Source organism: Mandrillus leucophaeus, unplaced genomic scaffold (genome assembly GCF_000951045.1).
Source record: "Mandrillus leucophaeus isolate KB7577 unplaced genomic scaffold, Mleu.le_1.0 Scaffold770, whole genome shotgun sequence".
Lineage (NCBI taxonomy): Eukaryota > Metazoa > Chordata > Mammalia > Primates > Cercopithecidae > Mandrillus > Mandrillus leucophaeus.
The window spans coordinates 1,033,483-1,046,492 of NW_012108364.1; the positions used below are offsets into that span (position 1 = coordinate 1,033,483).

Sequence of the window (13,010 nt, forward strand, 5' to 3'; positions counted from 1 at the left end):
AATATACAAATACGTAAATTTTGAAATAACATATTCAAAATGTGGACGGAGGTAGTGGAGTGTAAGAATAGAGGTTTTTTTTGTGTACGTGATCAAAGATAAGTTGTTATTAGCTTAAAATAACCTGTTATAACTATAAAATTTTTTTGATATCCCTCATGGTAACCATGTAGATACACAAAAAATTAAAAAGCAAGAAATCAAAACATACCAATAGAGAAAACTTACTTAATCACAAAGAAAGACAGTGAGAGGAAGGAACGAAGAGTCCGTAAGACAACCAGAAGACAATTGACAAAATGGCAGTATTTAGTCCTTACCTTTCAATAACTACCTTGAATGTAAATGGCTTACATTCACCAATGAAAAGAAAGAGCAAATTAATAGATTATAAAAACACACCCAACTATATGCTGCTTACAAGAGACTCAATTCACTTATAAGAACACACATAGGTTAAAAGTGAAGGCATGAAAAAAGATATTCCATGCAAATGGAAACCAAAAAAGAGCAAAAGTAGCTATACTTATATCAGACTTTAGGTAAAAAACTGTAAAAAGAGATAATGCACGTCCTTATATAATGACAAAGAGGTTAGTTCAGCAAGATGGCATAACATTGTAGTACATAGGTACCCAACACTGGAGCATCTAAATATATAAAGCAAATATTAATCCAGCATCAGGGAGCATCAGGCATAGCCTGCAATTTAATAATAGTGGAGGCCTTTAACACTTTACTTTCAGCAATGGGTAGATCATCCAGACAGAAAATTAAACAGGAAACATCAGACTTAAACTGCACTCTAGAACATTTGAACCTGACAAACATATACAGAATGTTCCATCCAAAAGCTGCAGAATACACATGCTGCTTAATTGCACATGGAACATCCTCCAAGACAGATCAGATATTAGGCCACAAGTTTTAACAAATTTAAGAAGACTGCAATCATATCCAGTATCTTTTCTGACAACAATGGTATAAAACTAGCAATCAATAACAGGAAGAACTTCAGAAAATTCACAAGTTCATGGAAATTAAACAATAAGCTCCTGAATGATCAATGAATCAATGAAAAAATTGAAAGAAAAATTTAAAAATTTCTTGAGACAATATGAAATGGAAACAGCATATACCTAGACCTAAAGGATATAGCAAAAGCAGTTCTAAGAGGGGAAGTTTCTAGTAGTAAATACATACAGTAAAAATGAAGAAAGAGCTAAAATAATCTACCATTACAACACAAAGAACTAGAAAAACAAGAACAAACAAAGTTCCAAATTAGTAGAAGGAGGGAAATAAAATAAAGATCAGAGCAGAAATAAATGATATAGAGACTACAAAAATAATAGAAAGGATCAAAGAAACAAAGAACTGATCTTTTGAAAAAACAGGCAAACCTTTAGCTAGACTAAGAACAAAAAAGAGACGACTCAAATAAATAAAATCAGAGATGAAACAGGAGACATTACAACTGATATAAAGAATCCTTAGGAAATAATATGAACAATTATATGCCAATACATGAATAACCTAATGGATAAATTCCAGGACACATACAATCTACCAAGAATAGATAATGAAGAAACAGAAAATCTGAACAAACCAATAGTGAGTATGGAGACAGAATCAGTAATAAAAAGTCTCCCAACAAAAAAAACCCCCAGGGTCCAATGGCTTCACCACTGAATTCTGTTCAGTACTTAAATATGTAATACCACCAATTCTTCTCAAACTCTTCCAAAAAACTGAAGAGAGGGAAATATTTCCAAATTTATTCTATAGGCCAGTATTACCCTGATATGAAAGCCAGACAAAGACATGCCAAAAACCGAACACTTCAGGCCAATATCCAGGATGAACATAGATGTAAAAACCCTCAACAAAACAGTAGTAGACTGAATTTAAAACACATTAAAAATCTACTCGTGATCAAGTGGGCATCATCACAGGGATGATCAACATATGCAGATCAATAAATGTGATACATCACATTAACAGAATGAAGGACAAAAACCTTATGATCATTTCAATAGATACAGAAAAAGCATTTGACAAAATTCAAAATCCCTTCTTGATAAGAATTCTCAAAAAATTAGGTATAGAAGGAACATACCATAACACAATAAAGGCCATATGTGACAAATTCACAGGTCACATCATATTGAACAGGGAAAAGTTGAAAGCTTTTTCTCTAAAATCTAGAACCCTGCAAGAATGGCCATTCTCACCACTGTTATTCCATATAGTATTGGAAGTCCTAGACAAAGCAATTAGGCAAGAGAAAGAAATGAAAGGAATCCAAATAGGAAAAGGTGAATTTAAATTGTCTCCACAGATAACCTTATAACATTTAAGGTTTTCTTATATATAGAAAACCTTAAAAACTTGACCAGAAAACTGTTAGAATACATTCTAAAAACTGTTAGAATTCAGTGAATTTGCATGATTAAAAATCAACATACAAAAACCCATAGCATTTCTATACATTAACAGAGAAGAACACTATACACTAACAGAGAACTGAAGAAGAAACTAAGAAAACAATCTCATTTCATAATAGCTAAAAAATTATTAAATACTTAGGAATACATTTGACCAAGGAAGTGAAAAATCTGTACACTGAAAACTATAAAACGGTCATCAATGGAAAGATACCCTGTGTTCATGAATTGGAAGAATTAATATTATTAAAATGTCCATCCCACCCATGCTATTGATGTGCCCATGCTATTGATCTACAGATTCAATGAAACTCCTATCAAAATATCAAAAATATTCTTCACAGAAATAGAAAAAGCAATCCTGAAATTTATGTGGAATCATAAATGACCCTGAATAGCCAAAGCAATCCTGAGCAAAAGGAACAAACCTAGAAGCATCACACTGTCTGACTTCAAAAAATATACTATAAAACTATAACCAAAACAGTATAGTACTGGCATAAAAACAGGCACATAAACCAATGGAACAGAACAGAGAACCCAGAAAGAAATGCATGTATTAGCTAATTAGTTTTCAACAAAGGTGTCAAGAACACAAAATGGGGAAAGGATGGTCTCTTCAATAAATGCTGTTGGGAAAGCTAGATAGCCCATGCAGAAGAATAAAAGTAGATCCTTCTCTCTCACTATGTACAAAAGTCAACTAAACTTCGGGGGTTGAGGCAGGAGGATCCCTTGACACTAGGAGTTCGAGGATGCAGTGAGCCGTGGTCACACCACTGCACTCCAGCCTAGGTAACACAGTGAGACTCTGTCACTCAAAAAACAAAAAACACAAACAAACCAACCCAAAAGCCTCAAAATAGACTGAAGACTTAAATGTAATAAGGCCAACAACTATGAAATTACTAGAAGAAAACATAGCAGAAAAGCTCTATGACATTGGTCTGGACAGTGCTTTTCTGGATATTATCTGAAAAGTACCAGCAACAAAAGCAAAAATAGGATTACAACAAGCTAAAAAGCTTCTGTCTAGCAATGAAAACAACCAATAGTATTAAGAGATAACCTACAGAATGGAAGAAAATATTTGTAAACTATATAAGAGGTTAATATCTAAAATACATGAGAAATTCAAACAACTCAATAGCAAGAAGACAAAGAACCAAATTTTTAAAATAGGAAAATACCTAAACAGACATTTCTCAAAAGAGGACATACAAATGGCCAACAGGTATATGAAAAAGTGCTCAGTATAACTAACCATCAGAGAAATACAAATCAAAACCATGAAAGACATCATTCCTGTTAGAATGGCTATTATCAAAAAGACAAAACGTAACAAGTGTTGGCAAGGATGTGGAGAAAAGGAAATCCTTGCACATTGTTGGTGGGAATACAGATTGGTACAACCATTATGGAAAACAGTATGGAGATTCCTCAATCAATTAAAAATATAACTACCATATGACCCAGTAATCGCACTAATGGGTATAGATCCAAAGGAAATGAAACCAGTGTGCCGAAGAGATATATTTGGACTCCTATGTTTATTGCAGCACAATTCATAATAGTCAAGATGTAGAATCAACCTAAGTATTCTTCAATGGATGAATAGGGGATGAAAATGTGGTACATATTCACAATAGAATAGTATTCACCCCTTAAAAAGATTGAAATCCTGCCATTTGAGACAATATGGATGAACTTGAAGATATTATGCTAAATGAAATAAACCAAACAGAAATAGACAAAAACTGCATGATTTCATTTATATGTGGAATCTAAAAACGTCAAACTTATAAAAGGAGACATTAGAATGTTCGTTGCCAGGGGCTGGGGGAAGGGAAAATATGGAGAGGTTGGTGAATGGGTACAAAGTTTCAGTTTTGCAGGACGTATAAGCTCTAGAGATCTAATCTACAGCGTTATGACTACAATTAATAAATATTACTGTATTATATACTTAAAACTTGGTAAAAGAGGAGATCATATGGGTTCTCACCACAAATAAAAAGTTGTAAGTATGTGAGGTGATAAATATGTTAATTTGCTTGAATATGGTAATCATTTCTCAATGACACATTTATCAAAACATCGCATTGTACACCTTAAATGTTTATAATTTTTATTTGTCAACTATACCTCAATAAAGCTTGAAGTAGGTAACCAAAAATCCATTTGAAATTTGTGATTGAAAAAAATTTTAAAGATCAAAAAATTATATTATTTATTCTTCATTTTCTACTCCAGAAAAATCAAGACACTATTTGATTAATCTTTTCCAGGTATCTTAATCCTCTGGAATCAGTTACCTTCAGATATGTCTGAATTGATCCCCACTGAGTAATAAATTCAGTGATAATATAAAAGCAGGGTTAACCAAGAAAGGTAAAAACACTTAAAAAATACATCTATTTGAGGGTAAACAACCTAAAATTTCTACTTTATATTCATATAAACAAACTTACTCGAATGGTGTGTTACTGTACCTAAGAACTCTTTTACTATTTTACAGCATTTAAGTACAAATTTTCATTCAAATCAGAGCAGTCTGTGGAAATGGAATTGTTTAAGGATGTTTAGGAATTATTTTAAAGTAGAAATGAAAATCATTGTAACCTATAAAACAGTTACATTAATCCATACAATATAAGGAGAAAACTGTCTTCAAAACAAGATTATAATCAATTCAACAGGTTTTTAAAATCAAAATAAAATAAAACCAGAGATGAAACCAATTCGAAGCCAGAATGAAATCAGAAACACTGAAAACTACACAGGTAAATTAATGAATGAGTTAAACAAGGTGAAACTAAAGAAGTGATTCTATTAGGAGAAAAAGACCAGTGGCCATGCATTTCAAATACAGACCCTATGTATAATACACTAAAAGAAATGTGAAATTGCATTAATTGTTTTGTGTTTGATATAACCATGTTATTTAAATTATATGATGAATGTGGCATGCTAAGCATTAATTTATAATAAAATATAAATGACTTGGGAATGTTTTCCTAATGTGGCATTTTTGTTCTTTGTTGTCATTTAAATGTCATTTCATGGCTACAATGACAGTGGCTCAAAAATTTGTGAAAGAACAATAAAAAAAATACCAGAGGGCTCAAATGTTTTCGCAAATAACCCTGAGTTAATTAGAAAAATCTGCACCCTTTCCAGTTCTTCTTCTCACGTGTCAGCTCTCATTAAATTAAAAAAAAAATCGCATTTCAAAGTTAAGGAATCCTATGGTTAACAAAACTTTTAAAATGGGATCAAGTGGGCACATTCCTACATTTCTGTATGATGTCATACCAAACACTTCACAGCTGAATTTGAATTTGCAAGAAGTATGATTGATTTTTCAATATAAGAAGTATCTGATCTAATGTTAATTTTTTTCTATAGGCTAACTGTGCTGGGAACAGGTGGCCCTGCTTTCAATTACGGAGGGCTAGCATGCCAGTGTGAGGCCTGGAATAGTTCACCTTCTCACGGGGAATTTTCCTCGGTTGGGAATGGATTTATTATGGCTTCACACATGGAATAGAGCTCATGTCAGCTGAGGGCAGTGACACATCATATGATTCAAATTAACCTGCTGTGGACTGTTCCGCAGGGTTTAGATTGTGTACTAAAATGACGACATTTTAAAAACAGCTTGAAAGAAACCAGGATTGCTGAACTGCAATGGTTCCAATTTGTTCCAACTAATCTATCACCTGCTGGAGATATTATTCTAGTGGGTTTCTGGTAGCTGCTGTTTTCCAGGTTTCTCCAAGCCACTGACCTTGCTAATGGGTACAAGGGGGAAAAGGTGGGGGGTTGGGAGCGCTTTGAAAGGGTTTTTGATGTAGAAGTTGGGACCTACCATTTGCTCTATTAAGGTACCATTAGGTGAACAGATGAAATAGGGGAATACTCAAGAACTCCACATTATTTTTCTAAAAACAAGTGCTAAAGAGCAGCATTTGTATCACCTTGTTTAGAGAAAATAATCCCTACAAAATAAATCTAAAAGGCTAAATTTCAAAAGCTGTGAAGTTTACATCTTTTTGAAGAAAGCTTAAGGTTAGACAGTTATAATCAGTATTCCCTCTACCTTTAAGGGTTGTAACTTTTTTTTTTTTTTGAGACAGGGTCTCACTCCGTTGCCCAAACTGGAGTGCAGTAGTGTGATTATAGCTTACTTCAGCCTTTACCTCCTGGGCTCAAGCAATCTCGCCTTTCTGAGTAGCAAGGACTACAGGCACATACCACCATGCCTGGTTAATTCAGGGTCATAACTTTCATTGTTACTATACCTTTCATTAAAGAGCAAGAAAAAATAAATGGAAATTAGTAATATAGTTCAAGACATTCTCTGGAATGATACTTAAATAGATATGCATACAGATTAAAACATAATAGTAGCTAAAGATTTCTAATGATAACACAATGACATTACCTAAAAACTAAAAGTATTACTTGTAGTGCTTTTATTATTTTTTTGTAATGCTTTTTCTTCAAGGAAAAGGAATGTTATTAGGGAACATTATAAAGCTGGAATTTGTTTGCGCAATCTCAACATAAATGATATTCCTCATAGTATCCTCCCTAGGAGCTGGAAAAAATATAATTTCCTTGAGTTGTCAAAATCTATAAAATAATACATTCATATAGTAAAAGCTGTTTTAATGTGTCCTGTTATTCCCATTTAATTAGTGGTATTCAAGTCTCACTATCTTCTATAGCCATTTGATTCCTAAATTAATGTAGTAGCATGCCAATCTGGCTGTGTAGTGAGATAATATAATTACTCTATGAAATAACATCTACTTATCTACTCTAAATCACAAATTGCTTACAGTAGGAAAATTTTTGTCTAAGCTAGTAAATTCTGGAGCAGTTAAAGGCTGTTAGGTTACTGTTTTAGAGGAAGTCACACACAGCTGATATATCATTTAAACTAATCTTCCCTGAAATAAAAGAAATGTACTTTTGTTTAAAATGTTTTAGACTTTGAAGAACTTAAATCATCCATTGGATATTATATTCGATTTTCCATAATCAAAGCACCATTCTAAAAACCACTCATCTTTCTTTATCATTGCCCTGTCCTCTTCCCCAAAATATCTGTGGTTTGGCTCTCAAAGACTGATACTAAAAACAAAAATCATATATGATAAGTCATATGTATATTTTTTTAAAAAGAATTTTGGTAAGAGCCATATAAAACTTGCTACAAAAACTACAGTACCAGACCAACAGCATCTACTCTATCTGGGAGCTTTTTAGACATGACTTTCAAGCCCAACCTTCTAGAATTATTAAATCACCATTTGCATTTTAACAAACTCCCCAGGGAAGTTTCAAATGCAGAATCAAGTTTGAGAAGTGCTGCTGTAAAATAACTATTTCAATTCATTTACTTAAAAGTTTAAATCTCCAAATATATTATCAGTATTATAGCATGGACATAAAATCAGAAATTGTATATATTTAATTCCCACCTTTGAAAAGTATTTTAAGAAACACAAAAGTACAACTACTTTAAAAAGTACATTTCTGGCCAGGCACGGTGGCTCACGCCTGTAATCCTGGCACTTTGGGAGGCCAAGGTGCGCGGATCACGAAGTCAGGAGTTAGAGACTAGCCTGGCCAATATGGTGAAACCCAACCTCTACTAAAAATACAAAAATTAGCCAGGTGTGATGGTGTGTGCCTGTAGTCCCAGCTACTAGGGAGGCTGAGGCAGAAGAATTGCTTGAACCTGGGAGGTAGAGGTTGCGGTGAGCCGAGATCACACCACTGCACTCCAGCCGGGCAACAGAGACTGCAACTCAAAAAAAAAAAAAAAAAAAAAAAAAATCACATTTCTACTACTGAGTCACGTTAAATGCCAGAATTGTAAATACATAATTTTTCATTTATTCATTGGCATTTGTCTTAAAATTCAATTTATTTGGTTGCCTTGAAAATATTGTATCTAATTTACCATCAACTTTCAAATTCCATTTTTTTAACAAACAAATCAATCAAATGTAAACTACAAGATAATTTTCTAGCCAAAATGAGCAACGTGACTGTGCCTAAAAATAAAACGAATGTGAAACTAAAACTGAGAAATAAGTAAATCCAAGTTTCCCCTGTCACTTTTCCATGAACTAACATGTTTTTACCCTATTGCATCTATTTTATTGTGTTCGGTCTTTCATGTGTGAACAACTCTGAAATCAGAAATTGTCTTCACACTGATGTAATAAAAAGGCACTGTATCACAGTGTAAATAGCATATGTTTTTTTTTTCATTTTTAGTGATACACAGAATGTTTTTCTACAATTGATAGTGGCTTAGATGGAATGAAATATGGTACTTCATGCTCACTAACCAAATACTAGGACTCACACTTCTCCAGTCTATTACCTCACTCCAAAGGGTTCTTCCTACACTTTAACGACTTGCTTATCCTTCAGTTTCTTGCTTTCCTTCATGTATTTAAAACCATATCTAGAGTTTATCAAGATTAGAAATAGTTCTTCATACTTCTACACCTTTACAATCCCAGCACTAGAAAAATACGCTGAAGAAGAATGGGGCCCCAGTGACAAGGTCAGTGGAGATGGTTTCAGTCTCTGTTTAATCCATGACTGGCTTTCTCCATCTGTAGTATGGATCATAAGTACACTAGCATGCCACAACACATATACTCAACAAAGTCTATATATAAATATTTTTCCTTCCTTAAAATTCATGCCTTGCGGGGTATTGCTAGAGATCTTAAGACACCTGTAAAATCATCGTTTTAAATTCTTTTCTTTTTTTTGAGATAGAGTCTTGCTCTGTTGCCCAAGCTGGAGCGCAGTGGTGCGATCTCATCTCACTGCAACCTCTGCCTCCCAGTTCAAGCAATTCTTGTGCCTCAGCCTCCGGAGTAGCTGGAACTACAGGTACGTGCCACCATGGCCAGTTAATTTTTTATGTTTATTTTTATTTTTAGTAGAGACAGGGTTTCACCATGTTGGCTTGGCTGATGTGGAATTCTTGGCCTCAAGTGATCTGTCCGTCTCAGCCTCCCAAAATGCTGGGATTACAGGTGTAAGCCACTGTGCCCAGCCTATTTTAAATTCTTAATGGCCAGGAGCAGTGGTTCACACCTGTAATCCCAGCACATTAGGAAGCTGAGAAGGAGGATTGCTTGAGTCCAGGAGTTCAGGACCAGCCTGGGCAACATAGTGAGACCTCATCTCTATTAAAAAAAAACAAAAAACAAAAAACAAACTAGTTGGGCGTAGTGGAACACACCTGTAGTCCCAGCTACTTGGGAGGCTGAAGCAGGAGAATTGCTGGAGCCCAGAGATTGAGGCTATAGTGAGATATGATTGCACCACTATACTTCTGCTGGAGCCCAGGAGATTGAGGCTACAGTGAGATATGATTGCACCACTATACTTCTGCTGGAGCCCAAGAGATTGAGGCTACAGTGAGCTATGATTGCACCACTGTACTTTGGCCTGGGTGACAGAGCAAGATGATCTCAAAAAAATAAATAAATAAAAAATAAAATGAAATAAAATTCTTAATGAAGAAACTAATACTCATTTCGTGGGTAACACTCTGAAGCACTATAAGTATAAAATAACAAAACAAAAAGTGAAATGCAATAATTTTTGTTAAATAAATAGCTAAGACTATATGGAGTGAGGGAGAAATAACAGAAGAGGGGGAAGAACATGAGATGAAGGAAGAAAAGACAGAGGAGGAAGATCAAGGAATAAAGAAAAAATCTTTAGTTATGCCCAAATTAGTGTAGTACAGAAGTTAAGTTCTACTCTTTGGAGTCATAAAAACTTAGGTTTGAATGGCTCCTCTGTCACTATGACCTTAGGCAATTTACTTCACTTTTCTAAGTCTTAGCTTCCTTATTCATAAAATAGGAATAACTATAGTGCATACTCCTAAAATGCATAGTGCCTGGGACATAATTAGCTCTCAAAAAATTTTGATATCTGTATCTAAAACTGAGTAGTTACTATGTCTCAAGCACTTTGCTAAGCATGTGAAACAGGTACATTTAACTATCAAATCTAAACTATGTATACTGTCTTATGTATATATATCATGTTTCCTTCCATTCATCCATCCAGTCTATCCTCTTCATATACAGGTAAGAAAACTGAAGTATAGAAGATTAGATCAATCACTTAAGATCATACAGTTAATTAATAGAAAAGGTAGAAATAAAATATTGGGGCTTTGGCTTCCAGTCAACTGCTCTTTAATTGATAACTACCTTCTTGTCAGACTGAAGGTAATTCTTAATGCATACTTATATTTGCCTGTTGATCTCTAAAATCGGCAGCCTGAAAAGCATACACCTCTGGGAAAAAGTGAAGTATTCATTTTTTGCATGGAATGTCAAGAGTACTAACAGATCCTATATACATGTTAATATATTCACATAAAAAATGTACACACATGTAAATTTTATGACTTTCTTACCTGGTCCATTCAGAAAGTCTTTAATCTGTAGTGTTATAAAGGAAGGTGGAATACCACTTTTGCTGTCTATTTCTCCAGGCACTGTTTGTAGCCAAACAGTGCAATAATCAAGGGCTTCAGGCAGAGTCTTCCCAGGATCTAAAGTGACAAAATTGAAATGAAAAACATCAATCACATCACAAACATCTCATTTTCATGTATGAGTTTGAGTTAATAAATGAGAGAAAACTGGTTAAATAATTGTATGCAAGCTTCATTGTTTCATTTGTTTGTACACATAAACAAGCACTCGTGTTGAAAAATATAAACTATCACTGTACAATTTGGGATGACAAAACCATGTTTTCCAGAACTAGGACAAAGAGGAAAAAAAAATGTTCAAATCTGAATTCATATTATGAATGAGGGAAGGTAAAGTTTCTGTATTCTGAGCTGCTGTTAACAGTTTAATAGTTGGATATTTTTTAAAATGTGATATTAAAAACAAATTAAATGAAAAAAGGGTAATTTTGTCAGCTTAAAAAAAAGCATATACATTTTCAAAGATACAGTAGATTAGTACTACTTAGGGGGTATTTGATCTGTTTCAGAGTTTTATTGACATTACAATCACTTTTTACTGCTAGGCCTTTGAAGTTAACCTCAGTAGCTTTCCTATAACCTTCTTTAATGATAAAATTGGTCAGTCTCTTAATAATCCTAATTATAATGAAAATGAGCTTTTTCTGTTTTGACTTTTTTTCTGTTTAATACTATGTATTTTAAAAATCTGGGTAATATTGTATATTTTTTTAAAAGTATTTTTGGTTATTGGTTGTGGCAAACTGAATTTGCTTTTTAATACTCAGGAATCCACAGCTTTTATTGAAATAGCTCTTTAAATAAAAACGACTGCTGTATCTTGGCGTACAGTGTAGTACGCTTTTAAAAAACTTCTAAATATTCACAGTTTTTCTTTAGTTTCATGATTGTTTTACTCTCTGTGTTTTAATGGTCTCTGAATGTCAGTTTTATAGCGATGTTCTTGCCATAGAGTCCATCTATTCCATTTTCAGTCTATTTGAAATGTGTTATTAAAGTATTATTTATTTTAGGTTTTATTGATTGGACTGCTTTCAAGAACAGCATTTACATACAGTGTATTATATTCAACATATGGTTATTTAGTATCGCTGTCATATGTGAAGTGGGCATATAAATTCTGCTTTGGAATTTGTATTTCTTGACCTTATCATGTGATCCTTATGAAATTTGGCACATATGAACCTTATGTGATTTCAAAGAAAATGCTGAAAGCACTTGATCATGATGTTAGATCTATGTGGTCAAGATCAAACACTAAGCTAGTGCACTCTTCTCTTTTTATATCATCAGTGATTTTTAAAGCAGTGAGAATATGCATAGTAGATCCATTGCATAGTAACACTGTGCTATTCTCTCTTTTAAATATAATAGTCAAGTCTGGTGAAAGGATGATTAAAAAGTCTTTGCTGGTAGGATCTAGAATCAGTTTGTAGGAGCTATATAACCTGCTAGGACCTGTGCATCTATTTTGGGTCCCACCACTGCAGCTATCATCAAAAGTGGTTATTATCAGGTAAGTAGTACCATATAGAGCTAAACAAGGAGACATAACTCATCATTTTGAAGAGAATACAATGTGCAGGTAAAACAATGATCTAACAGAAAACACAGATCTTAAAAGATATAAATAACACAATAATGAACAGAGATGATTAAATTGATGTAGAAATATTAATATGATATATAAAAACTGGCAAGTAAGACTTAGGGTAAGTAAAACAAGTTACAGTAACTGCATATTCAAACTTACATGGCGCTGAGAATTGTTATCCTTGTGGCATATTTAATCAACTTTCTACATTTTTCTAGAAATAAAGATTCCAAGTAGCAAAATAATGCATACTGAGGGAATGTGCATTAACTATCCTATTGTATATCAACAATAATAACAATAAGACACCAAAACTAAAAAACATAAGGCTGACATATGTGACCACACAAAACTTTTGTCAAAGAACACCAAGAACAGAGTAAAAAGTTAAATGACAAAAAGATGA

At 33.6% G+C, this 13,010-nt stretch overlaps 1 protein-coding gene across 1 annotated transcript in view; it reads right to left on the minus strand.

Moving 5' to 3' along the window:
* VPS13B (vacuolar protein sorting 13 homolog B (yeast)) overlaps nucleotides 1-13,010 on the minus strand; it is a 542,268-nt gene that overhangs the window by 197,514 nt on the left and 331,744 nt on the right. The window contains exon 17 of the mRNA XM_011966737.1: nucleotides 10,930-11,067. Within this exon, the coding sequence (XP_011822127.1) occupies nucleotides 10,930-11,067 (138 nt within the window). The remainder of the gene's footprint in view (nucleotides 1-10,929; nucleotides 11,068-13,010) is intronic.